Source organism: Urtica dioica, chromosome 1, assembly GCF_054948205.1.
Source record: "Urtica dioica subsp. dioica isolate 48M chromosome 1, U.dioica_male_clone48M_v1_H2, whole genome shotgun sequence".
In the NCBI taxonomy this organism is placed as follows: Eukaryota; Viridiplantae; Streptophyta; class Magnoliopsida; order Rosales; family Urticaceae; genus Urtica; species Urtica dioica.
This window is the reverse complement of record NC_142756.1, coordinates 1,782,599-1,809,529: the sequence shown is the minus strand read 5'-3', so window position 1 is coordinate 1,809,529 and position 26,931 is coordinate 1,782,599. Positions and strand designations below refer to the sequence as shown.

Below are 26,931 nucleotides of genomic sequence, written 5' to 3'. Positions count from 1 at the left end.
GCTGTCACTATAAAGTTTATAATATGGATAACACATTTTGGTGTAAAAGAGAGTCTTGATTGGGTATCTTAAGTCGTAAAGCATTAACTATGGAGTTGTTATCTGTGACATTTTCAAGAGATATTGAAATGATTCTCTCACATAGGTTCTACTTCTCTACAACATCTATAAAGATTCATAAAATGGCATATGTGGTGTGACTATCATCTATTCTCTTAAAGGCTATGATCCGCTTGTATAAGTTCCAATTCTCATCTATGTTATGAACTACAACAGTCATGTGGTCTATTTTGACGTTTCCCGACCAAATATCAGACATCGGCGCTACATTAAACCTAGCAGACACGAGGCAGGCTCTAAGTGTCTATTTGATTGTTGAGCTTAAGAATTTTCTTGATCTTCGAAATTTGGTGAATCTTGATGTGGAGGAGGTGAAGGTGGTGGATGAGGTGACTGGTGTTGAAATCTACGAAAGTTATTCTTGATATACCAGGTAAGGGTCGTCCTGTGGATCTTGTTGTGAGCTAGAAGGCTAGTCGTGATGAGGTGATGGATGTTGTTGTGTAATATAATGTTATTGATGTGGATGAGGATGTGGTGGATGTTGTTGTGAAAAATATTGTGGTTGATTTTGTGGTCGATAATGGGATACCGGGGCGAATTGAAATAATTCTAGATGGATACTAGGAGGTCGATATGAAAAAGTTGGATCGGGGACGGGTTGATATTCAGTGTTTTTATAATTAGGAAATTGAGAAAGGTTTAACCAATTTTGTGAAAATTGTCGTGGTGGAGAAGGTTGTTGAACTTCTTCTCGTTGTTCCTCTTGTTTTTGTGAATGTGACGGCGTGAGAGTGCGACTAGAACTTCGACGTGATTCACGTGAACTTCAGCGAGAATCTCGGTGAGATGATGACTCGCCATACTTACTTATATAAACTTAAATTATAACTTTATCTTTAAAAATGTAACTGTATATTACTAATCAAAATATAGACTAAATTTTATAATTTTTTTATTTTTTTGTAGAGAATAACTATATAACTACAATTTTAAAATTTTTACTATATAATATTTTTTTACAGATCAAAACTATATGATATAAATTAAACTTATATTAAAATTTATATAATACAAACTAAACTATATAATGTATATATCAAAACTTAACTATATTTACAAACTTAAGTATATAAAATATATATCAAAATGTATTGTGTATAGAAAGTTTGTAGAGAGAAATCTACATTGTAGAGAGTGATTTTTTTTTATATCTATAAATGTTATCCCAAAACATGTTTATATTTTAGAGTGATTTTTTAACATGTTTATATTTTAGAGTGATTTTTTATATATTAATTTTGTAATATTAACATAATATTTAATGTTACTATAAATGAATTTGATATTGTTGATATAGAAAAATAATATGATATTTAATAATATTATTATTGACATAACAAATTAATAGATGGGTTAATATGTAATTGATATGAAGTAATATTAAAAAGTATAAAAAGAGAATATTCTTACACCAGCATGTCATTCTCCACAATTATTTAGTTCTTCATCCGAATATTTCATATTCTTACACCAGCATGTCATTCTCCATAATTATTTAGTTCTTCATCCGAATATTTCATGGTTCGTTTTCCTTCTTCGTTATCACTGTTGTTCTAAATCCATCTCTATTCGATTTTCTATTGCAAATGAATTTCAATAATTCATTTTTTCATCCGTAAATGTGTGTTTAAAGGCTAATGTTTTCGTGATTAATCTGTCGCGAAAATTGGAAAATTTCGTGACAGATAGATAACAAAATTTGTAATATCGTGACAAATTTGTCATGAAATTTTCCAATCTGTCACAATATTCTCCAATTTCATGACCGATCATGTAATTCTCCAATTTTGTGATGATAATTAACAATTCGAACAGAATGGGATCTAAAAAATTGTACTACTTTATTTAGGTAATAATAGTCGTTGAGAATATTGTTTAAAAAAAATTAGTCGTTGAGAATAATCATTCCAGTGAATAACCCTTAACATATTTTACTTAAATTATCAGTCATCACAGATTTGAATTGAATGGACAAATCCCATTAATATCCTTCAAATTTTTAGAGAGATAGTTAATTACGCCTATCACCACTTTTACAATGGAATAAAAAGAGGACGAAGTAATGAGAAAGTATAATGGTGGGGATTGGAATTCTTTGTCCTGGCTCCGACAAAATCTGATTAACCGAACAACTAACGATTTTTAAATTTAAGTTTTGTGCAATTAATTACCATCGATGATTAACCGGAAAAAAGTTAGTGGCAGGCTAAGATTTACTGCCTTAATAAATCAACGTATACTAAAACTCTTTGGTGCCTTCTTCAGTTTCAGGCTTTTAGCTTTTTTATTGTGCATGGTTTTTGAGGTTCCATATTTTAAAATTATTTACTAGATTTCATTTATTTTTGTGATGCGACATTTACTTAATTTATGAATGTTAGTTATGATACTAACGTAATTTGGTTGGATACAAAATTAATGCAAATATATGACTGGTATATTTTGGATGCAATTATAATCGATATTGCTAATTTAACAACCGCTGGTTTATGATTGAGAATTCAATCATCTAAAGGAGCCAATAATTAGCATTTAAAAACAAAAAAGAAAGTGAACTTAAGACGATAATCAAGTAATCAACTAATTGGCTTATTTGCTTCCTTGACAATGGCAGAACTTTCTAAGTTCTAACTTTGAATTAAGGCAATGTTTTATTTGATCCAAGTACAGCTTTACATGCACTATAATTAAACTCTTTCCAGCAAAAACTTAAAAATACAGTTTAAGAAATTATGATAAATTCGGTTCATAGGCTCTTTAGTAGTTTTATTTAGTGGGTTTTTTTTTTTTTTTTTTTTTTTTTTTTAAATAGTTGCACGCCGAAATATATGTAGTATATATTTGTGAATAGCTAAAAAAAAACACTATCCCATACAATTTCCACTTATTAGAAAATATATACCAACGATAATTTCAGCGTATAAATGAACATAAATGAAAATTTAGCTGAACATTTATAAAATTGATTAATCGGTATTTTAGATTTTTGGCTCTAATTTTCATTTTATGTCGGTAGGCGTACTAGAAACAAATTTTCAGCAGCATTGTAGCTAACTTCGATTGAATTGATTTTATAAATACATTCTAAGATATAAGTTCTATAAGTAAGTCAACACTGCGTTTGTTTTATTGTTTTTATTTTTTAATTTATTGTTGATTAACCATCATATATATATATATATATATACACTACACGTAAATCTTGGATGCACAGGTGATATGACAATTTTAATGTAGTTATATATGCTGATAATTTGGTACTTGAAAATATTTATAATAAGTCAATAGTTGTAATAATATGCGGTATGGCTGTATTCCTTATAAGAAATTTCAGTTTATATAATCTAAAATTCCAATTCTTTAACATATTTTTGTATAGCATCAAAGTCAATGCATTACATTACATATGGCTATATATGCTGATTATGCATCGTTTTATTTATATATTTGTAGCTATATAAGAAAAACTTAAATGAAGAACAAGTATTATATGCGTACATGGTAAAATTTTAAAATAATGTGGTATGGCTATATTCCTTATAAGAAATTTTGGTTTATATTATCTAGAATTTCATGTCTTCAATATATTAGTGTAACATAAAAGTCAATATATTACAATTGGCTATACATAAGCTGATTATGCATCTTTTTTTTTTATTTGTAAATTTGTAGCTAAGAAAACCTTATAAATGAAGAATAAAATATTGGCTGCTCGCTTATTCTCATCCACAAACAAAAGCCCCCGGAACATTCTAAATTTATTTGTTAAAAATAATGTTAGCACCCCTGCTAATAGCTTAACATAGTTTGAGCATTTTTTTTTTTAATAATTCAAACGTAAGACAAAGGCACTTATATGATCATTTTTGAAAAAAAAAATTCCTTTTGCTAATGAAATAAAAAAAAAAAGCAAGTTGCAACCAACCACGCAGGGGCGGCGAAGAATGACAAGAAGTTTTTGTTGGGTCGGTTTTAGTCTTTAGATATGGATTGTTTTTTCTTATAAAGTTATGCTTTTTTTTTTCTATATAACCAAAAAAAAAAAAAAAAAACTTTAAAAGGTTAGCTGTGTGACACATAATTTTGACTCAGCTCGAAAGAGCAATTTGGACATGTATACCCGCCTGGTGTAAAGAGAAATCTCCATTAGCAAAAAAAAGAAGAAACAAACAAATTACCTTATCCAATTTATTATTTATAATTCTACGTTTGAATTTTGTGTATGTGGGGTATTGGTGATTTGGGATGGCAAAACGTGGGACCCAAGTAATGAAGATGATTTCGTTTCGGAAAATCGACAACCAAACTTGACCAGTGCTGTGCAGGACCAAGAGAGTTCAACATCAACCATTATTATTTTATGGTCCTTTGAATCAGAGAGTTTAACGTAACTTCTTCATCTTTTTTTTTTTTTTTTTTTTTTAAGCCGAAAAGGGATATACATTGATTTACTTTACATAAAGTACAACGGTACATATACATCCATATTTTTTTTTCCTCTTAAATATTTGTGTATGTTGTACAAAATATTAGCTGAATTCTGAATGAAAATAATTCACAAATGCATGACTTATAATTTTTTTAATTAAAGCAAACAGTACAGCTCTCTCAGTTCTGAACTCATTCTAAACCACCAATTAGTCGAATGTATTTTTTTTGGAGTTATTAGGAGAATGACCGATCTAAAGAAGATGTTCATGTTCTTATATATATACCTGTCATAGTTTGGTTTCTTGCTAAGAACATATATATATAACATAGAATCATAGGTTAAGAAGAATCATTTACATTATGTAATCAAATGTTATTAATAATTGAGAATAATTTGTTTGTATATATGTGTACGATGCACATGGAGATCGCGATTGTATACTTAATAGCAGTGAAAATACTCTCCCGAAAACGCCATTTAAAACAGCATTGCCACGACATTTTATATTTTATATTTTATTTGGGTTACGGTTATATGATTAATATTACAACATAAAACGTATTTTTACATCATTTTTCTTAACCTATCCTTATTTATTAATTAATATTCACAGTTCCCTTTACTGGCAATGTTATTCAGTTTTGTATGTTGCATGTTTACCATTTCTCCATAATTGGTTTCTATTCTTATAAGTCCATGTTCACAATATCAAATGTTTACATATTCTATTCACAAGTAAGTCGATTTCTCCTAAAAATAAACATTAACAATCAGTTCAAGATTGACTCGTTCCTGCAATATTTGTTATAGGGTATTTTCGAGTTTATTATCAAATTTGTTCTCAAAGTATTAATATACATTTTTTCGAATAATTCATTCCCACATCATAGTATACAGTCAATATACAAGAGTAATATTAGCCTCCCATAAAAGTTAATTAATGAACCCAAATATTGCAACTTAGGGAGACCTCACTGAATGCAAACAAAAGGGCATTCAAATACTTGTATGGTAAAACTCCTACAGATAAATTGCATTGAGACCTTGAAGATTATTATTCCATCTTCGGAATAAAAATGACAATAAAAAGGTGAAAACGTGAGACAAAAATAATATGATATCGTCATTTAAATAGAAGGGTAATTTTCTAAAAATCCCAATTTATTAACGTCGTTTATAACTTTATATATAGAATAGAAGGGTAATTATAAAAAAATCCCAAATAAATTAAACTTGATCAAGTGTGTGTGATAGACTACATTTACTGGGCCCACCCTAGCAACTCTGGGGTCCCACACACAAGATTCCACCGTCTCTATTTGTCTTTAAGCAAACATTATTATCCTCGCTGTCTTACGAAAAGAATAAAACCATTGTAAAGTCACACTACAAAAAATGAAAAAAAAAAAAGAAGTTCACCAGATAAGTGATAAGATATTAATTTCCACTGATTAAATCACTGATGTAAATATCTGAATCTAACCTTAAAACGTAATTCTTACACACACTCAACGTAGCTATCTTATTTAGTCAGTAAAACTGTTCATATATGGAATATATAATTCCCAGGTGAAAATGAAATGTTTGTTTGGATATGATTATACACAACAAAAAAAAAAAAAAAAAAAAACCCTTCAACGATGACAATTTCAAGACTTACTTTTTGATGTCTAGTTTTCAACTAACACTATTCATGCATATTGAAAATGAGATCACAAATATCTAAAAACTGTATCATTCGTAAAATCTAAATACTGTTCCATGAAAATATATGAAGCCAAGGATCAATTAATGAAACTGTTTTTGACATTTTGCTGAGGCATATGGAATATAATGTATTTTCCATTTAGTACGACCATTCAATTGAAAAATTAAAATTAAAAACAAAATGATTCATGCATCAATATATTCTTCAGCCGTCAGCTCACCATAATCAATTGAAATATGAGCAGTCTAATTGGGGCCGGTATATATATAAACATAAGAGCCTAAAAATACTTAAAATTTATTTATAAAATACCTTTTTTTTGGGGTGGAATTATAGCTCCTTTATGTGACCACTAAAAGGGATATAATTTTGTATACCCCAGATGCTACAGGAAGAAAAAAAATATATCAAATACCACGCTATGACAAAAAGAGGAGTTATTGAAAAGATCTATATCACTTACTTTCTCTCAAGTGCAAAAAAAAAAAAAAAAAAAAAAAAGAACAAAAGAATAGCGCTAATTACATTATAGTAGTTTTTTTCTTTCCATAAAGAAGGATTTAGAAAAAAAAAAAAAAGAAAGGCATGTGAGTGATATGAATCAGTAGGACCATTGCATGAGTGGCCAACTCATAAAAATAAAATAATTAAACATATAAACAAGTGGTTATTATTTTTGTCAGCTCTCTCTCAACTATCTGAGGAGAGACTACTAGTCCTACACACATCTAACTCTTATACACTCCCACTCCAATTGAACTCTATTATATATATTTTAGAGTTTTATCACCCAAGAAAAAAAAAGGACTATTATGTTATTTTTGTGTTAGTAGAGATCATATGAAATGGCAACTGAAACTGGTATAGCAGAAGTCTTGTTGCCTAAGGTATGTGTTCTTAGAGTCTTGATTTACAGCTTTACTATGTGGTTTTGCATATTATGATTGATTCCTGGTGTATAAATATATTACATATAAGGATATACTTTTCAGTGATCTGATATACTTGATCCTTTTGTTCTCAGGCCTGTTTTTTTTCTTCTTTTTTTTCTTTTCTTCTTTTGTTTTGCCTTTTAATGATTGGTTGAAAAGTTAGCTAGATCACTTGTTTGTATATCAGAATATCCCAACTCTGCTAATTTTATTTATAAATGAACTCTTTTTATTTATTTTCTTTTTAACAATATTCAGAAATGATTTCATCTTTGCCATTCAGATCAAAGCTTTCTTTCACGTAAGATCAGATTCATTTAATCATTTTTTTTCCCGATTAAAGTAACCGCGATTCTGTATTGATCTTGAGGCTAAAACAGGAAGCAAAGAAAGTATGTGAATCTATATGGTTGTTTTGAGAGCAATTTTACCTAGTTTTGTGATCATTTAACAGATCACAGAGATCGATCAAAGCTAAACTGAAAAGCATCTTTTTCCATAATTAATTTATGATGATCCAAATCTGTGTTACTTGAATTACTCTCTGTATTTACACTCTCAAGAAATGATCACAAACTAGCCAACCCATCACCATAATCATGCCAATAATATTCTCAAAAGTGACATTTCATATTGATTTTTTTTAGAACCATAAGTTAGGATTAGAAAATAAAGAGAAACATAAGATTTTTTTTTTTTTTTTTTTTTGCAAAGTACCAAATATTTGTATTCTGATACAAAATATTTCATTCCTGAAATGCAGAAAGGAGAATCAGAAGGTGCGGCGGTGGAATTGAAGAAACACGAGCTCGAAGAATTATGTCGCGAAACAGAACAGGGCGATCAAGTTGAGATCACAAAGAATGCAGTTACGAGCGGAAACCATGGGACCTCAGAGGATGCGAGTTTTTTGCCATCCCTCTCTGACCAAGCCGTTTCCAATGAATCGAATCAAAACGGAAAAGCGCACGAAGTTTTGAACAGTTCGGAAGATTCAAAAATCGGAGAGCCGAAGAGTGAGGTCAGCGTTGACCGAAACATGGGAGTAGTGATGGATCGGCATGAAAGCGTTGACGAAGGTTCAGGTGCCTTAGGGCACAAGATTGAAGCTCCTGAAACGACAGTTGAGAAATCTGTGGATGTGGGACTGAGTGAAGAACAAGGAAGGGTATCTGAAGCGTTTCTTGCGAAAGAAGATACAGAAACTGAGAAGGTCAGAGACGAAATCAGCCTCGACACTGTCAAAGATGAGGTTAAGGACACCAAGAAAGTGAAAAGTGAAGAAGATCCAGCGGAGAAAGAAGAGATTGTGGCAGTAAAATCTTGTACCCTTTTCTTTTACTTGGAATTCCTTTTTTGAAGATTTGGTTTAATAATGTTTAAAACACGGGATAATATTACATCATTTGGTCAAAACTGAGAATTTTTCGAGATATTTCGCCTTTATTATTATTCATAAGAAAATAGTTATAGAAAATACATCGGAAAATTATTAATCAATTTTGTCCTCTTCATTTATTTACGGCAGAAAACTGAAGTCCCCGAGAATGAAAAAGTCGATTTGCCGGCAGTGCGTTTGTTGGTTGAACAAGCAGAAGTAGTGAACGGAAAGAACGCCAGTGTTTCAGATGTGGAATCTCGTGAACACAAGGACACCAAAGAGGTTAGATTTCCATTAAAAAAACTGAATACTCTTTTTTTTTTTTTTTAAACATTACTTTACATTTGAGCTATCAATTTTTTGTTTTGTTTTGCAGGCTCTTGAAGAATTGGAAATAGCTGGGGCAGAGAAAGCAGTTGATGAAGATGAATTCTCGAATCCAATTTTTGAGGAGACTAAAGCTGTTATCTCCGAGGAAGAAGCATTGAAATCAAGAGACGGAGATGATATTCATGTTGATGAACACGTCGAGAAAGAACATAGCACTCAGAGAGAGATTACGTCACTGAAACCAGAAACGATCCAAGATAACCTGAAGGAAGATGAAACACGAAATGAAGAAGTTGCAATTGAAAAAACAACCAAGGACGAGGTTAGATAATGCCCCGCAGAAAGAAGAATAAAATTATTCCCATCCATTGTAGTTATATATATATATATATAAAGAGCTTATATATTTACTTCTGGGCAGGTCATTGAAGAGTTGAGAAGCTCTGGAGCGCATGATGTCGAAATGCCAGCCGAAGAAGTTAATGAAGAACATAAAGAAGCAGGTCCAATCAAGTCTTCAGTAGAAGATAACGAGGCTGAAGACGAGAGCCATGGACACAATATAGTTTCGACTCGTGAATTTATTCTAGAAGAAACTAATAACGAATCTACGCCTAGCAGTAAAGAGTACATCCCTTCAGAGACTATCCATGAAAAGGTTAGAATATCCAAAAAAGCTTTTTTTTTAATTTTTTTTTTATATTTCAATTTCATGTTGTAAGGTTTTCTAACTTAATTCAGCTTGCAGGCTATTGAAGAGCTTGACACAAATACCATCATACCATGTGAGACAGAGAAGGATGTTGAAAGTTCTGTTTCTGCTTTATCTGCAAAGCAAGAAGATCCGAAAGAAGTCTCCGCCGAGGATAAAGAAGTCGAGATCTCCAGGGACGAAGCTCCAAAGTCGGAGAGTGAAGTTAAGACCAACGATCAAACCATAAAATCAGAAGAAGAAATCATCGAAAAGGTTACACTTTCTACTACCGCGGACTCGACTCAACAAGAATCGAGCGAGAACACACAAGATAAGGCTGCAGAGATTATCGAGGGAAATTCGACCCAATTGAAGGACCGAGATCAACATGAAGTCTCGGTCGAGGAGAAAGGAGTTGAGATCTCTGAGGGTGAAGCTCTGAAGTCAGAAGGTGAAGTTCAGAACGATGAACAAACCGGAATCATCGATAAAATGTTCAACTTCTTCTCAAAGACGAAGAACGATGAGCAAACCAGAGGAGTAGAAGAAGAAGCTACACTCTCCGTAGCTGACTCAGCTCAAGAAGAAACAGGTAAGAGCACACAAGGTGAAGAGAAATATAAGGAAGAAAGTGCAAGCCAATTGAAGGACCAAGATCAGCACGAAATCCCGGTCGAGGAGAAAAAAGTTGAGATCTCCATGGATGAAGCTCTAAAGTCTGAAGGTGAAGTTCAGAAGGATGAACCACTCGTGAAAGTAGAAAAAGAAATCGTTGAAGAGGTTACACTTGCTACTACTGACTCAATTCAAGAAGAACCAAGTGTGAGCACACAAGATAAGGCACAAGATGAAGAGAGATCACATGAAGAAAGTGCAAGTCCATTGAAGGAACGAGATCACTCCGAAGTCTCGGTTGAAAAGAAGATCTCCGAGGATGAAGTTCAGAAGTCAAACGACAAAGTTCCGATCGACGAACAATCTGCAAAAGTAGAACAAGAAGTCATCGATGAAGTTACATGTTCACGTGACGATGATAAACCACATGAAGAAAGAGCAGCAGAGATCGTCACGGAAGAAAGTGAGAACGAATCGAAAGGCCAGGATCCAAATGAAGTCTTGGCTGAGGAGAAAAAGATTGAGGTATACACGGATGAAGCTCCGAAGTCGGAAAGTGAAGTTCAGAACAACGAGCGAGCCATGAAATTTGAAGAAGAAAGCAAAGAAGTTACACTTTCTACCGCCGAATCAACTCAAGAAGAAACAAGTAAGAGCAGCCAAGCTGAGGCACACGATGAAGAGAAATCGAAGGAAGAAAGTGCAAACAAGTTGAAGGAAGACCAAAACCAAACTGAAGTCTTAGTCGAGGAGAGAAAATTTGAGATCTCCAACGACGAAGCTGTGAAGTCAGAGAGAGCTGTCGAGAGCAATGATCAAGCCATAAAAGTTGAAGAAGAAACCATCAAAGAAGTCCCACTTTTTACCAATTCCACAACTCGAGAAGAAATGAGCGATGACAAACAAGATAAGGCACAAGATGAGGAGAAACTGTATAGAGAAAGCACATCAGATATCGTCGAGGAAGAAAGTGCGAACAAATTGAAAGGCGAAGATCTAACAGAAGTCTCGGTCGAGGAGAAAAAAGATGAGATCTCCATAGACGAAGCTCCAAAGTCAGAAGGTGAACAAAAAACCGGTCTCATGAACAAAATGTTCGGTTACTTCTCGAAAACAGAGAGCAATGAGCCAATCACAAGAGTAGAAGAAGAAATCAATGAAGAAGTGACAGTTTCCACCGCTGACTCGACTCAACATAAGGCAACAGAGATCATTGAGGAAGAATCTGCGAACGAATCGAAAGACCACGATCCAACTGAAGTCTCTGTCAAGGACGACAAAGTTGAGATCTCCAAAGATGAAGCCCTGGAGTCAGAAGGCGAAGTTCAGAACACCAAAAAACCCAGTCTTATGAATAAAATGTTCGGTTACTTCTCAAAACCAGAGACTGAAGAAGTTACAGTTTCTACACCAGTAATTCAACAAGAGATTAAGGAAGAAAAAGAATCAGAAATCATAAACGAAGAGGCGGCCGAGAAGTCGAAAGATAGAGAAATCGAAGCTGAAATCTGCAAAGAAGAGGTTAGATTATGTGCACGCGCACACACAAATTTGATAAACACTAGTTGACTTGATATTACAGACCATATGTTTACTTTAACTTCAATTTTTATTTTTATTTTTTACAGATTGTAACTGAGAGCAGTACACGTGATTTGTACATGGAGGGAGAGATTAAAGAAGAAATATTAAATGACAAAGCGATCGAGATGCCAAAAGATCAAGAAACAAAAGCTGAAACGTCCAATGAAGAGGTTAGATTATGTTCACAGACACCAAAAATAAATAAAAATTGATCAAGACTTCTCGACTTGATATTACTAATCACAAGTTTACTTCAACTTACAAACTCGATTTATCCGCAGGTTGCTCAAGTATTTGAAACACCCAAATCCATAGAGTGTTCCCTGGAAGCTTCATTAGAGAATCGAGAGGAAAGTACACATGAAGAAGCTAATCCCAAAGGCAAAGTTGAAGAACCTGTTGAATCACTGAAAGACGTTAACGAAAATCCCGACAAGATTCAAGTGACGACAGAAGAAAATAAAACAGAATCAAGTGAAGAAGTAGACAGAGATATTCAACACGTTAGAGAATCCTCGGAGACAGGAAAACCAGAAAACGTGTGTCAGAAGACTGATTTGGAAAAAGAGGTATGTTTTGACAGAACAAACTTTTTTATGAATTTTATTTCTCTACGTTCAAAGCCTCTCTTGCTAACCAAATCGGACAGCCAAAAAACAATATAATCACTCGTGTAATACATTGATCACGAGACATCAAGAGCCTTGAAAGTGTGGTTTGCGTTGGAAATTCATTTAAGACCGCATTTTTCTGATATGAACTTACTTATTTGCCAGATAACGGAAGTAGAAACAAGTGAAGCGAGTGAGAGTGTTCAATGCAAGAACGCCGAGGACGCTCTTGAAACATTGGCTGTTGCTCGATCAGACGAAACCATCGAAGAACTCCCACTTTCGATCACCTCTGCGACTCAAGAAGAAACGAGCGATGGAAAACAAGATAAGGCACGAGATGAAGAGAAATCGCGTGAAGAAAGCACAGCGCATATCATCGAGGAAGAAAGCGCAGACAAATCGAAAGGCGAAGATCCAACAGAAGTCTCGGCCGAGGAGAACAAAGTTGAGATCTCCAAAGATGAAGCTCCGAAGTCAGAAGGTGAAGTTCAGAGCAACGAACAACCCGGTTTCATGAACAAAATGTTCGGTTACTTCTCAAAAAAAGAGAGTGAAGAAGTTACAGTTCCTACACCGGAATCTCAACAAGAAACCCCTCGTGATTACACGGAGGAGGAGAAAGAAGAGATTAAGGAAGAAAGAAAAACAGAAATCGTAAACGAAGAGGCGACCGATAAGTTGAGAGATCGAGAAACCGAAGCTGAAACTTCCAATGAAGAGGTTAGATTATACTTTACTTGATGTAACAAATCATATTTTACTTTAACTTACAAACTTAATTTTGATCCGCAGGTTGCTCAAGCATTTGAAGCACCCAAAGCCATTGAATTTTCCGCGGACGCTTCATCAGAGAAGCGAGAAGAAAGTCCATCAACTACTGAAGAAAATAAAACAAAATCAAGTGAAATAGTGGACAGAGATATTCAAAACATTCAAGACTCCTCGGAGACAGAGAAATCAGAGGATGTGGATCATAAACCTGACTTGGAAAAGGAGGTATGTTTTGGCAGAACAAATTTGTATGAATTCATTTCTTTACTTTCAGGATCTTCCATGATAACCAAATCGCACTCTCGAAAATGAACTAGAATCGTCGATTCAGACACCATAGCCTTCAAGTCCGGTCTGAGTTTGAATTTTTTATTCGATACAGCGTGTTCTAATAGAGACAAGCGAAGCGAGTGAGAGCGTTCAGTGCAAGAACACCGAGGACACTCTTGAAACCTTGGTCGTTACTCCATTGGAAGTACAACATTCAACGGAAGGTACATTGGTGAAAGAAGAAGATGAAACTGAGCTCGCCGATAAAGATATAGCTATATCATATAAGGGAGAAGAAGAAGATTCACACCAGGCCGCGAAGGAAGATCTCGAAACTTCAGTTCTTGTGAGCTCAAAAGAAACTGAAACAGAACCATCAAGTGAGACCACAGATACAGAAAAGGTATAGATGTAGTATTATAAACAATTCATACGTCTGCAATAAATAACAGTTAAGATTCCCAGGAAAAAAAAAGAGCGAAGCAACATAATTATGATAAGTACTTGACTATACATGATGTTGAATTTTGATTTGAAAAAGCTTTCTAAATACGACACAAATTAGGGGAAAATTGAATGTGTATTAATCATAACCTTGGCTAATTTGGCAGGTTGAAAGTTCTACGAATCCTATATATCCAGCCGAAATTTCGATAGTGGAGAAGAAAATTGAGGACACACTTTCTACTGAAACGAAAGAAAAAGAACCTGAACAGACCGTGAAAATTGTCGGACCAGGAGAGAAGCTCGAAGAATTGCCTCAAGCGGTGACTGTAGAAACCGAGACTGTTGAGAACCTTGAAGAAACTGGAGAGACCGAGAAGAAAGAAGTAAAGACACGAGCAATTGATGAAGTAAATGATTCAGAAAAGGGAAATAAGGTATGCATGGAATAAAAGCTTTTTTATTTATTTTTTATTGAATAACAGTCATCTTTCACTTAGAAATATTCCTACGGATTCTAACCATGAAATTTCCAGGTTCTTATCATATTAGCAACAGAAGATAGAAATCTGATTAAACTGAGTTTTGGGGGTGGAATTTTTTTTTATAGGCAGCAGAGATCATCGAGGAAGAATGTGCGAAAGAATTGAAGGAAGAAGATCCAACTGAAGTCTCGATCGACGAGAACAGAGTTGAGATCTCCAAAGATGAATCGCCGGAGTCAGATCGTGAAGTTCAGAACACCGAGCAAACCGGTCTCATCAACAAAATGTTCGGCTTCTTCACGAAGAAAGAGAGCGAAGAAGTTACAGTTTCTACGCCGGAATTTCAACGAGAGATTAAGGAAGAAAGCGAAACAGAAATAGTGAATGAAGAAGCGACTGAGAAGCCATTAGATCGAGAAACTGAAGCTGAAACATCCAATGAAGAGGTTAGATTATGCACATACACCAAAAAATAATTTATATAAAAAAAAAAGAAAAAAAAAAGTGATCAACTCTGCTTGACTTGATATTACAAATCATAGTTTTTCTTCAACTTACAAACTCAAATTCTCCGCTAGGTTGCTCGAGCACTTGAAGCACCCGAATCCATTAAATATTCTTCGGAAGCTTCGTTAGAGAAGCGAGATGAAAGTCAACAAGAGGAATCTGAATACCAAGGCCGAGTTGACGTGGATCACAAAACTGATTTGGAAAAGGAGGTATGTTTTGATAGAAGAAAGTTGTATGAATTCATTTCTGTACTTTCAAGGTGAAAAACCAATCTGATCACTTGTGTATTACACTGACTAATCACGAGACATCAGAGCCTTCAAATCTGGTCTGCGTTTTTGACATTTATTCTAACATGTTGTGATTTGAACTTATTTATTCGTCAGATAACAGAAGTGAAAACAAGTGAGAACACTAAGGATGATTTTGAAACATTGGCTGTTGCACCATCAGAGGAACAAGAAACTAAGGTATGCAAGGAATAAAACTAGAAATAATCATACAGTTTCTGCATATGCTTTCCGTAAAGAATCTAGATAAGCATCTTAAGATTTCATAAGGTGTCAAAAGAATTAGTTTTCAGTCAAGCTATGATTGTAGAGTAGTTAGCAAATGATAATCTGTATTGCCTCCGGAAATTATTTTATTAGAATATTTGCCTTACTAAAACACAAATCTACTTCAGTATGTAATTTGAATGAAGTGCCATTTTATACATGAAATTTCCAGGTTCTTATCAAACTAGCGATCGAAGATAGAAATTTGATAAAACTGAATTTTGGTGGGTGGAAATATTGCGCTTGTATGCTGATTAGTACCTTAACAAAATTCTGCAGGTTGTTCAAGAGTTGGAAACAGATATTGTTGAAAGTCGTGTTGAGTCTTCATTGGAAAAGCAGGAGAAGAAAGACGAGGATACTCTTCTGACTGAGGTAGAGAAGGACGATCTTCACTGAAAAAAAAAAATTTAAAAAGTCTTTCAAATGTTTTCTTCTGCGTATCTTAAACTCATTTTTAGAATATAATTACCGTATATATGGAAACTCAAAACAAATCCTGCAGGTTGCTCAAGAAACAGCCTGCTCTTTCTTTTCTTTTTTACTTATTTAGGTGTTTGTATCGGTAAAGCTTATTATGTTAAAATATTAATCTAAAATCCTTTGTGTCGGGGAATGAATTATTTCAGAACAAGTGTCGAGAAATTGAATTTGCCGAGGACACAAAAGAATTTCAGGTTTCAGCTCTTTGTAAAAAAAAAAAAAAAAAAAAAAAAAAACAGTACCATTTTATTATAAGAAAGAGAAGTGTTTTTTTTTAAATCAGGACTCTGAAATGACTAGAGAGAAGAGAAGGCTAGTATTTCCAAAAGACATCACTTTGAGTTTTGAAATTTTCAAAGTATTGACCAATTGTTTCTTTCTATCTTTCATCCAGGTTATTGGAGTACCATCTTCGTTGTTAAAAGATGAAAGTGTTGAGGAAAGCTCAAAGGAGCTTGAAAAGGTAACTAAAACTAGCGCTTATATACAATAGTCTCTTTGTATTACACACCGATTGAATTTGGGTTGTTCCTTTTTATCCATACAACAGGAAGAATATAAACCAAAACCTGAAAGCTTAGTAAAAGAGGACGTTGCAGAAGAAGAAACACGAGAGGGAAAAACAAGCTTGTCAGAAGCGAAATCAGATCACGATGTTGTTGTGGAAGAGAGGGGTTTGGCAACCGATTTTAGTGGAGAAATTGGCTCAGTAAAAGAAGTTGAACAAGAGAATGAAGAAAAAGTCGAGTGTTCTGATATCGCTCACGAAGACGAGAGTCTGGAAAGCAGCGTAAGAGATGTTGAAGTGCATGCCTCAACTGAGATTTCAGGCGAAGAAACGAGCTCGAAGGAGGTCAAAACAGTAATTGAAGAGCAACCTGAAATCGAAAGTTTTGAAGCTGTGAATGAGGAGAAATATTTGCCGAGCGTAGTCAATACTGTCTCGCTATCGGACTCCACCGCAGCCGAACCTGCACGTGAAGAAACAAGCTCGACGGAAACATGTTTGAAGGAGGAAAAACCAGAAGACGAAGAGAAAATCAAACGTGTCGATATTGGCTCGCTGTCTGAAATAGTTCCCAAGGAGGTTGAACCAATCGATGGAGAGGAAGTCAAAAGTAACGAAGCGAAATCTGATTTTTTGCCGACTGAAACACACTGGAGCGAAGCGCACCAAGATAATGACCAGGTCAAGATTTCTGACTTAGCTCTCGTGGATACCGATGTACAATCTGACTCTTTCTCCGGTGAAGCTGTGAGTGAAACGACGCTTTTGAAGGAAGACGAATCGAAGGACAAAGCGCTAACCAAAATTCATGATACTGGGTCGCAGTCTGAAACGGTATTCCCTACAGCAACTTCAAGCGAAGACTTGGGACTGAAGGAACCTGATCCAGATGCTACTTCTGAAGAGGTTGTCTCAGCGGAAATCCCAGGTGAAGAAGAGCCTATCAAAAGCAATGATATGATTCCTGTAGCGAAATTCGATTCGGATGACCGGGTTAAGAATTCGGATATTTCTCCAGTAGAAACCGAACTTCCAAGTGAAGATGTGATTGTGGCGAGAGATAGAGATATCGAGACTCGATCCAACTCTGCCTCGGATGTAGTGGGGTTGAAGGAAGATGATAAACCCATTTGCAATGAGGAACTAACAGGGCAAGAAAGAGAATATGGAATTCCTCCCATCGCGAGGCTCTCTGAGACGCCAGTGGATGATTCTTCTGAAGAAAGTGGTCCATCCAAAGAAATGTTGATGGAATCGTCGAAACAAGAAGATGACTCCAAGGTGGTTTCGAATGTAAATGAAGAAACTCAAGAGCTGAATAAGCAGCCAGAGATCATCTCCAGAGATACCATTCCGACACAGGTAAGGAAATTCCAAAATTCATCATTATCATCATAAAAAAAATTTAAAAAAAAAACAAATTAACTATAATTAGCTGTCTCTAACAAAGTTTGTTTCTCTCTTCACGATCAGGTGCATGAGGATAGTATTGAGGAGGGTATTGAAAGTGCAAAGATAGAAGAAAGCATAAAGAGTGAGCAAGTTTTTGAGGTCAGTTTGACAAATATATTATTATTGTCCTAAATTTTCTTTGCTTCATTATGATTTTCTACATTATTTAGTTTATTTCCAACAATAGTAAACGCAATTTTTTTTTTTTTAATTTCGTAAACAGGAGAGAAATTCTAGCCAAATACTTTCCGAAGTCAAAGAAACAAACCCAAATGAGCTGACAACAGATTCGCCTATTGAAGAATACGTGGCCAAGAAGAACGAAGAATCTGACACAATGGTGACAGAGCCAAAGCAAGAGAATGAAAGGATAGTGCTTGAAGAAAGGTCGTTCGGCTTCACGCCCGAGTCAGAGAGAAAGAACACTGTTGAAGAAGTAAATCTAGCTTCTGATACCGAAGTTATTGATGCTGTCAGTCCGATTCCGGCTGTGGAATTACATGAAACAAGTGAATTTAAAGAAGAAGCGAATGAATTGTCTCGGCAGATTCCAAATGATGAGATATCGATTGAGAAGCAGCGATACATGGGACCAGAACTCGATGAAGCGGCCGAGGGAAGCCATGGAGTTGGAAAAGATGAAGCGGTCACTGATCGAGATCTTCCTGTTGGAGTTTCAGCGGAACCTATTCGGGAGTCCGAAATCGCCAGCACTGAGCAAAAAGTAGCAGAAGAAGAGATTAAAGAGATTGGAATTCTCAACGACATGAAAACAAAAGACTCTTTGGCAGAAGAGACAAAGGTGAAGGAAGAGCCTGAAGAATCAGACATCACCGAGGTTGAAAACATCGAAAATTCGGGTTCACGAAGCTTGCCCCTCGAAGAACAGGAAGCTGGTATCGCTACCACGATCAATGAGGTCAAAGTCTCGAACGAAACTGGATCAGAATACAAAGACGCTGAGCAAAGTTTTCATGTTGTTGATGAAGTTGCGACTGATCGGGATCTTCCTGCTGGAATTTCGACGGAAACAATTCAAGCTCCGCCTTCAACACTCGTCACAGAAGACTCAGATTATGAAATTCTTGAGGACAAGAAAACTAAAGACTCTTTGGTGGAAGAGACAAAGGCGAAGCAGGAGCCTGAAAAACAAGATGGTGGTACCGTTTCGACAGAGGTAAGGAATTCTAATAATCATTATTATTATCATCGATTTTTATTTTATTTTTAGTCGTGTCTTTAACAATTTTTTTTTTTCATGATTAGATGCATGAGGGTAGTGTTGAGGAAGGTATTGAAAGTGCAAAGATAGAAGAAAGCATAAAGAGTGAAGAAGTTTTTGAGGTCAATTCGATAAATAAATTCATGATGTCTTCATTATTATTTTCTACATTGTCTCATTTATTTCTAACCATATTTAACGCAATTTTATTTTTATTTCGTAAACAGGAGTGTAGCCAAATATTTGCCGAGGTCAAAGAAATAAACTCAAATGAGCTCACATCAGATTCACCCGTTGAAGAATACGTGGCCAAGAAGAACGAAGAATCTGTCACAGTAGTGGCAGATCCAAAGGAAGAGAATGTAAATGTAGTGCTTGAAGAAAGATCCTTCAGCTTGGAGCCCGAGACAGAGAGAAAGAACATTATTGAAGAAGTAAAACTAGCTTCTGATACTGAACTCAATGAAGCAGCTGAGGAAAGTCACGGAGCTGGTAAATATGAAGTAGTCGCTGATCGAGATCTTCTTGTTGGAGTTTCAACGGAACCTATTCGAGTCTCGCCAGAGGAGGATTCCAAGTCTGAAAACGCCAGCACTGTGCGGAAAGTAGAAGAAGTAGATGAAACTAAGAAAGAGACTGAAGCTCTTGACGACGAGAAAACAAGAGACTCTTTGGCAACTGAGCTGGCTGAAGAGACAAAGGCCAAGGAAGAGCCTGAAGAATCAGACGTCACCGAGGTTGAAATCATCGAAAACTCGGGTTCACAAAGCTTGCCCCTCGAAGAACAAGAAGCTGGCATTGCTTCCACGATCAAGGAGGTCAAAGTCTCTGAAGAAGCTGAATCAGAAGTCAAAGACATTGCGAAAAGTTCTCATGGAGTTGATGAAGTTGTCACTGATCGGGATCTTCCTGTTGGGTTTTCAACGGAACCAATTCAAGCTTCGCCTTCAACACTCGTCTCCAAGGACTCAGATTCTGAAATTCTCGGGGATGCGAAAACTAAAGACTCTTTTGCGGACGAGACAAAGGCAAAGCAAGAAGCTGCATTAGAAGTCAACGATGCTGTGAAACCACTGTGTGAGGAGAAAGAAACTTCTTTGTACGAGAAAGGCCTAGCCGTGTCCACTAAAGAGATTCCCGAGACCGAAGTCTTGAGCATCGCTGAGAAAGAGGACAAGGAAGAACCTGAGAAGCTCGAGATCCCTGAGGGTCCGAAAGTAATCCGAGAAATAGAGACTAAGAAAGCTCATTCTCCGACAGAAAAGGATAAAGCCGTAGAGACGAGAGGGGAACGTGATTTTGTCTTGGATAAATCTGGAAGTCCCGAACCGAAGACCAGCATCGAAGATGTTCAGATAATCGAGGACCATCTCAAGATAGCAACAACTGATGAAAAACAGGTTAGCTACAAGAAACTCTCTCTCTCTCTCTCGACAATAAATGTAACATCAAAGCTTTGTGGTTTCATAAACAGGAACTAAGCACTGAAAACAGACAAGTCAAAGCCAGAGACACGGAAGCTCCAACGGAGCTTGAAGAAACTCCTCAGAGAGACTCGAAGTCCGGTCTCGTAGAGAGCCCGAAAGAAGACACGGAGCACAAAAAGTCTGAGCACTCGACCGATCACGGGACAGAAGAGCCGAAGAAGAAGACGAAGAAGAAAGAAGGCGAGAACGAAAATGAGCACGATGATCACGATGAAGAAGAAGAAGAGGCAGAAGAAGAAGACGATGAAGAAGATCACGATGCTTCGACGGTCCAATCCTCCAAAGACGGTGAAACAAAGGCTTCAAAGAAGAAATCCCACGGGCTGTTTTCGGGGGTCGGGTCAAAGGTCAAGCACTCGATTTCAAAGGTCAAGAAAGCGATCACGGGAAAGTCGTCGAACACAAAAGACGCCGCGGCCAAGTAGTAGTCAGATCATCCCTTTTCATATTCAAGTGTGGTGTGGTTTTTACTTGGGTGAGAAGTTTGATTCAAGTGTGAAGAATTTTTATTTTTTTTTCCCTTTCATTGTACAAAGACCAATTAAAAGCAATCTTGTATGTCTATTATTGTTTATAGTTATCCTTCCCTCTCTATATACTATTCAAATTTTTCGTATATTTTCTGAGTAGAATCAATTCCAGACTCGAATATCGACCAAAAGGCAAGGGTAACAGCTCAAATCTCGTTCCAATATGTTTTTTATTCATAGTACATTGGTCAAATATATTATCAAAATGACGTAAATACATTTAGGGATAATTAAGCCACTAGCTCAATATGTTGCCATAACATGCCAATATGTTGACGAGAGGTCGCTTTTAACCCCAATTATTGCTCTTTTATCGCCGTGAGCTCTCTCTCTCTTTCTCTCGCTCCTGCTTCCCATTGTCTTCTCCGCGCTCTCTATTGAGATCGTGGTGGGTGTGAGTCTTCTCGCCTATTTTCGCGATGATCTTCAAACGCTAACCCTAACTTTGATTTTCGGTTGTGAATCTTACATCAAGCAATCTACAGAATTTGGCTAAAATCATCAAACTCTTGTGACCTAATCACAAGGTTGTTTTTGTTGTCTTGTTTCCACTAAAAAATCTATACTGATTAGCAATATTTTGACTTCGTGTTCCTACTGCTTTAAAGCATTTTGGAGAGAGAGAGAAAGAAAGATAGAGAGAGTGAGAAATTCGAAAAAAAAAAGTGAGAGCAATAGGATAGAGAGCGTTAGATCCTATGAATGAGAGAGATTTGAGTAAGAGAGAGAGAGAGAGATTCGAAAAAAAAAAAAGTGAGAGCAATAGGATAGAGAGCGTTAGATCCTATGAATGAGAGAGATTTGAGTAATAAATTGATTATTTTTATTTTAGAAAATCTTATATAACTAACTAATAAAAATAATAATAATAATAATAATAATAAGGGTATTACTCAACATTCTTTTTTCGTCCAGTTTAAAACGCCCCTAAAGACATTTCCAATGATTCTTGGCTTAAATTTATGTGCCCCTAAACGTTTCACCTGTGGGCCATTTTTAAGATGTTACTTTATGTTCTTTACGCACTATTATTGGTTAGAAATCTTATCATAGTATTTTTCATTTAGTTAAAGTGTTCAAGAGCTATTACGTGCCATTGAAAATTTGAAACAGATGTGGGACCCTAAACAAATTGGTACAAGTGATTGAACTTCAAAATAAAGATACAACAATGTGTCTACCAAACAAAACTTTATCCTCTTCTCTTTCCTGAAGAGATTTAGAGTGTCTTCCAGGAATACAAAATAAATAGCTAGCATTTTTTTTTTGTAATTCTCACTTGAACTTTACTCCGATGATTTCGCAGAGTCTTTGAGTTTTTTCTTCCTTTCCTTGAGAAGATTAACCTTATCCCGCTTCTTTTTTATGCCAATCTGAAGAATCAGAAAATAGAAGATCTCTCTTGATTACGACACGAGCAAAAGAAAGATGAAACGATGAATGAAATGGCATCGGAAATATAAACAATTTACCTCCATAGCCTCGTAGAGCTTCCTCTTGTTGCGTGACATGACAACCTTGGACATGTTAGCGTTATCCTCGGATTTTTTATCATTTCCGGGAATAGATTCTTCCTCGGCTCCTGTGTCCATGATAGAATCCTCCTTCGAAGGAATTGGAACGCCCTCGAGTTCCTTTTTCAATTCTTCGTGATATTGCTTCTCAAGGGCCATCATCTGCGCAGTTTAGAGTTTGAAGATTCTTATGCATTAGTACCTTCTCTTTTTCTTAAAGGATCAAAACCAAAAAAAAATTAATATAAAATATGTTTGTGCCTGTTAGATAAAGCAATTCTCATCCATTAAACACTATTTGGAATAAAATTGAATTAGTGTGGTATGTGAAGTTAGAAAACTGTTCCTAATAATTTTAGTAACATGATGGGTAGAATCTAATTCTTTTTCATGGAGCAAGGCTCTGTATTTAAACTCACTAAAGACAAATTACTCTTATAAAATAAACTAGTTACCCTTTAGAATAGTTTTCACTGTGTCCTGTTCGCATAATTCAATTGAATTAAAAGGTTGCGAAATATGGCTTCAGAAATTTGAATTTAAAGAAAAGACATAGACAATTATGAAGTTATAAATATACCTTTCGCTTTCGCTCGGCAGCTTCATTAGCCTCGGCTCTGTCAATAACACCTTCAGCTAGTAGACTCTGAGGATCCTCCAAATCTTCGGTGTTCATACCGGGCAATGGAAGGACTTGAGTTTTGGCCGCTACCTGCAATCTTTTGATGGTCTCGGCATAGTCGGGAACGTAGCCTTCTGAATCATTGTCAACAAAAGGAGACAAATGGGGCGGGGGAACCCTGTTGATCAAAATCAATCCCATTGTTATTGATTACCCGACTAGACATAATCAGCTGGTACAAAGTAGCCTATTTACTTACAAAAATCAGTTTCTATTAAAAACAAAACATGCAAAAGCTCAATGGGAGTTATTTGAGATCTTTTCCTTCCCAAGAATAGTTGTTTAGACAAAACGATCTGGGTACTTATGTTCTGATATGTAAACATTATTTAGCTATAATTTCTAATCACAACTTAACCAAATCATGAATTGGATAGAATCACTTACTTTCCGACCAAATATCCATCGGTGGGCAAAATTATCCTTGCATTCACACAGTCAAAAATCCATTGTGGTTGGACATACTCTCTAGAAAGGATTCTACGAGATTGTGATGGTCTGTCAACAATCTGCACATAAAGCAATCTCTCTCAGTGAGCAACAATAAGGAGGTTTTGTTTCGGTTTCAACTCTAGCAAAGATTGAAGGCCAAACCTGATAGGTAATGCTATCATCATTTTCATCAAACGGAGCACCATCACCTTCCCAAGATACTGTACCACCAAAAGCAGGAATAACAAAGAGCAAGGACTCTCGAGGAACCTAAGCATGGTAAAAGTAAACTCAATATCTTAAACAATATGTAAAATTTATTCCTTCTAGTAAGTCGTCAATTCTAGTCGGGTCAGATGTAGAACACCTAACCTAAGCCTCACAGGTGTATCACTGCCCAATTGGTGATTTAAAAAAAAAACAAAAAATTGGCTACGTAAGCCACCTAAACTATAGGAATTGTAAATTAGTCAACCTTTAGTAAATACTTTGTAAATAGCCAACTTGCATACGTGGCAGCCTATTAACTACCTTTTTTACATGTTTGGCTGGATTAAATACGTCTTTTATTAATATGTTAATAAGTTAACTTGGCTATTTACAAGAAATTAACGAAAGGTGAGCTATATCCCAATTCACTATAACTGTGTGGCTATATAACTTAATAAATCCATCTAGTACAAAACAGCCCTAATTTCTAATCCAGCAGATATAGAGCACTTAGCCCAAGCCTCACGGTTTCTCATTACATCTATTTTTATACAACATTACTGTTTTTCAATGAATGTTTCATTAATGTTTTTCAATCATAACAGAAATTCCATTACACTAAGAGGTCCGAGCAGATATGAGTCTCACCTCACGGCTCAAAAAGAATGTCATGTTTTTGAAGAGCTTCTTGCATTCCCGTGTATCGTCATCCTCATCCTCCTCATTTCCAGCATCTTCAACGAGATGCATTAATGCACCGGGTTCATTTGAAGGAAGTTGATGCTGAAGTTGAGCGAGTCTTAACTCAGACTCTTCTACCGAAGCGTCTTTAGCCTGTTCAGTCACCGACGACGAAGCTTTAGAGCTCGCAGAAAACCATCTCGACAAGGCATAGAGTTCTACAAATGTCGCAAAACCACGCGTCATAATGACAATCAACAGATATAAAACCATCAACAGGCTAAGAACGTTGAACAGCACTAACCCGCAGCCAAGGCTTCCAGACGAGGATCGAGAATCGGGGGATACTTCACATTTATGGAGTGATACAGATGACAGTGGACAAAGGCAAGAAGAGTCTACAGACCAAGTATAACAATTACAATGATGTGATGACCACGCAAAATATTATTATCAAGCTTATACCAATGAATAAAGATTTAGAACAAAAATAGCATACCTCGTTGAATTCTAAATATGTTAGCATGACATTGTAGTCAATGTCTTCAGGCAAAACTTGCTGCATGGAATGAGGGGCCAACCATGTGATCTTTTGCCCCTGAACTTCAGACTGCAGAAATAATAAATTAACAAGTATCAACAAAAGCCATTCTTTAAAAAGAAGTTTTTTCTAATCGAAATGTACCTGATAATATATGCCCTTGACGGATACAAAAACCTTGCGCAACTTGTGAGTCCGAGAGATGTATGCTAACCATTCATGACTCAGCCTATATAAAAACCAAGACGAACTCGTAAATAAGTAGTGTTGAGGAAACACATAACATTCCACTGTAAATTCTACGAAACTCGGTTTACCTGCGACAATTATGAATACGCTTTACTTCAATTTTTTCACTCTCTAGTGCAGGTAAGGCAGCAAAAAGGTGCACCATAGTAAGGCAATCATCCAAATCTCTAAGAGCGTCCACAAATTTTGGATACCTAATAATCCAAACATTATCAAACACTGCCGAAGATTCTTCGAAAAAAAATTGATTAAATAGGGATGCAATAAGATTTGAACAAACCTCTCTTTGATAAGTCTGTCAATCTTGTAATTGGGCCTAAGTGTTTCCAATCGCTTTGCACGTTCCTCGTTGCGTTTTGCCTTGGCTTTCTTAATCTTTTTGTCATAAGCCCTTAGGTCTCTAAACGTCTCGAGCAAAGGCTCGTGTTGAAGAAATAAAACATCCTTCAAGTGATAGTAAGTCTGGTGATTTCCCTTCACCTTCTTCTTCGGCTCCCGAGGGAAAACGCCCTTAAGAATGCATAATCGCCTACAATATACAAACAAACAAACAAACAAACAAATAAATTTGAGAACAAAATAAGAACCTCACAGTCTTTATCATCTTTCAACGGACTTCACAATCAATTACAAGAAGCAAAAATTACCACCACAACCTACCAACCTACCTGATAGATACATCGCTAAGAGCATAAATACGATCAAATTGAGAGTGGTGGTTGAAAAGTTTGCGGTGAAATTTGATCGAAAAACAAAAGTGAAACGAAAGCCAATAACCCACAGAGCCTAACTACTGGTACCAATAAAAAAATGAATAACATGAACCGAAACAACAACGATACAGAGTCGGGCGTAAGAAACGAAATCTCAAACGCGAAAGAAAAACAACATTGGAGTATAACTTATAAATGCACACAAATGTCAATTCCATATAATACCGGATAAAAGAAAGCTACGAAATCTGAATAGTAAAAGAGAGAGAGAGAGAGAGAGAGAGAGAGTGACCTGAAAAGAGGAAGGCTGACTTGAAGGAGCTTCAAAGCCTTCGATCTGGTGACATACCTCGCCGCGTTTCCTTCTTTTTTCTTTCCCTGAAATCAAATACGAAAGAGAAAGTTCGGTAAAATGGATTTTGAGGGTGTGAATGGAACAACGAAGACTTCAGATAGGTTAAGAAGAGTTGGTCGAAGCTCACGGCGGGTCTGTAATGCTTAGGTTTTCCCATGGCAAAGCGCTGAGAGAACCAGAGCGAAGTACAAAGACAGAGGAGGCTGATAGTTAAGAAGATGATGGGGAATTATAGGTTAGGGTTTAAGAGGTACGGGAAAATAAAATATTTGTTAATATATCAAGCCCCGATAATCTTTTAAAATATCATAAACGTCCCAATTTTTATCGTAATGCCGTTGTCGCCCCTTGGAATGTTTATGAATTTTAGTATGTTACCATGATTGATCTTATTTCTTTGGCCCAAAGGAAGCCAAGTCCCA

The 26,931-nt window shown here is 35.9% G+C and overlaps 2 protein-coding genes across 2 annotated transcripts; one reads left to right on the top strand and one right to left on the bottom strand.

Annotated features, from left to right (window-relative positions):
• The first annotated feature begins 6,900 nt into the window (after positions 1-6,900).
• LOC149406181 (A-kinase anchor-like protein) lies at positions 6,901-21,196 on the top strand. The gene is made up of 20 exons (XM_089610458.1): positions 6,901-7,150; positions 7,959-8,510; positions 8,724-8,858; positions 8,953-9,228; positions 9,328-9,564; positions 9,655-11,736; positions 11,844-11,969; positions 12,081-12,368; positions 12,576-13,133; positions 13,206-13,409; positions 13,567-13,857; positions 14,066-14,335; positions 14,509-14,829; positions 16,328-16,396; positions 16,484-17,803; positions 17,915-17,992; positions 18,117-19,070; positions 19,160-19,237; positions 19,343-20,515; positions 20,590-21,196. The coding sequence occupies exons 1-20, from the start codon at positions 7,109-7,111 to the stop codon at positions 21,025-21,027; spliced, it is 9,492 nt and encodes a 3,163-aa protein (XP_089466584.1). The 5' UTR covers positions 6,901-7,108; the 3' UTR covers positions 21,028-21,196.
• Positions 21,197-22,248: 1,052 nt separating this feature from the next.
• LOC149406180 (pescadillo-like protein) lies at positions 22,249-26,752 on the bottom strand. Its single transcript, XM_089619342.1, has 13 exons — positions 26,637-26,752; positions 26,447-26,532; positions 25,722-25,970; positions 25,510-25,635; positions 25,337-25,421; positions 25,151-25,261; positions 24,956-25,049; positions 24,619-24,869; positions 23,923-24,030; positions 23,716-23,837; positions 23,227-23,446; positions 22,605-22,808; positions 22,249-22,505 (listed from the first exon to the last, which is right to left on the bottom strand). The coding sequence occupies exons 1-13, from the start codon at positions 26,664-26,666 to the stop codon at positions 22,419-22,421; spliced, it is 1,773 nt and encodes a 590-aa protein (XP_089475468.1). The 5' UTR covers positions 26,667-26,752; the 3' UTR covers positions 22,249-22,418.
• Between the last annotated feature and the right edge of the window lie 179 nt (positions 26,753-26,931).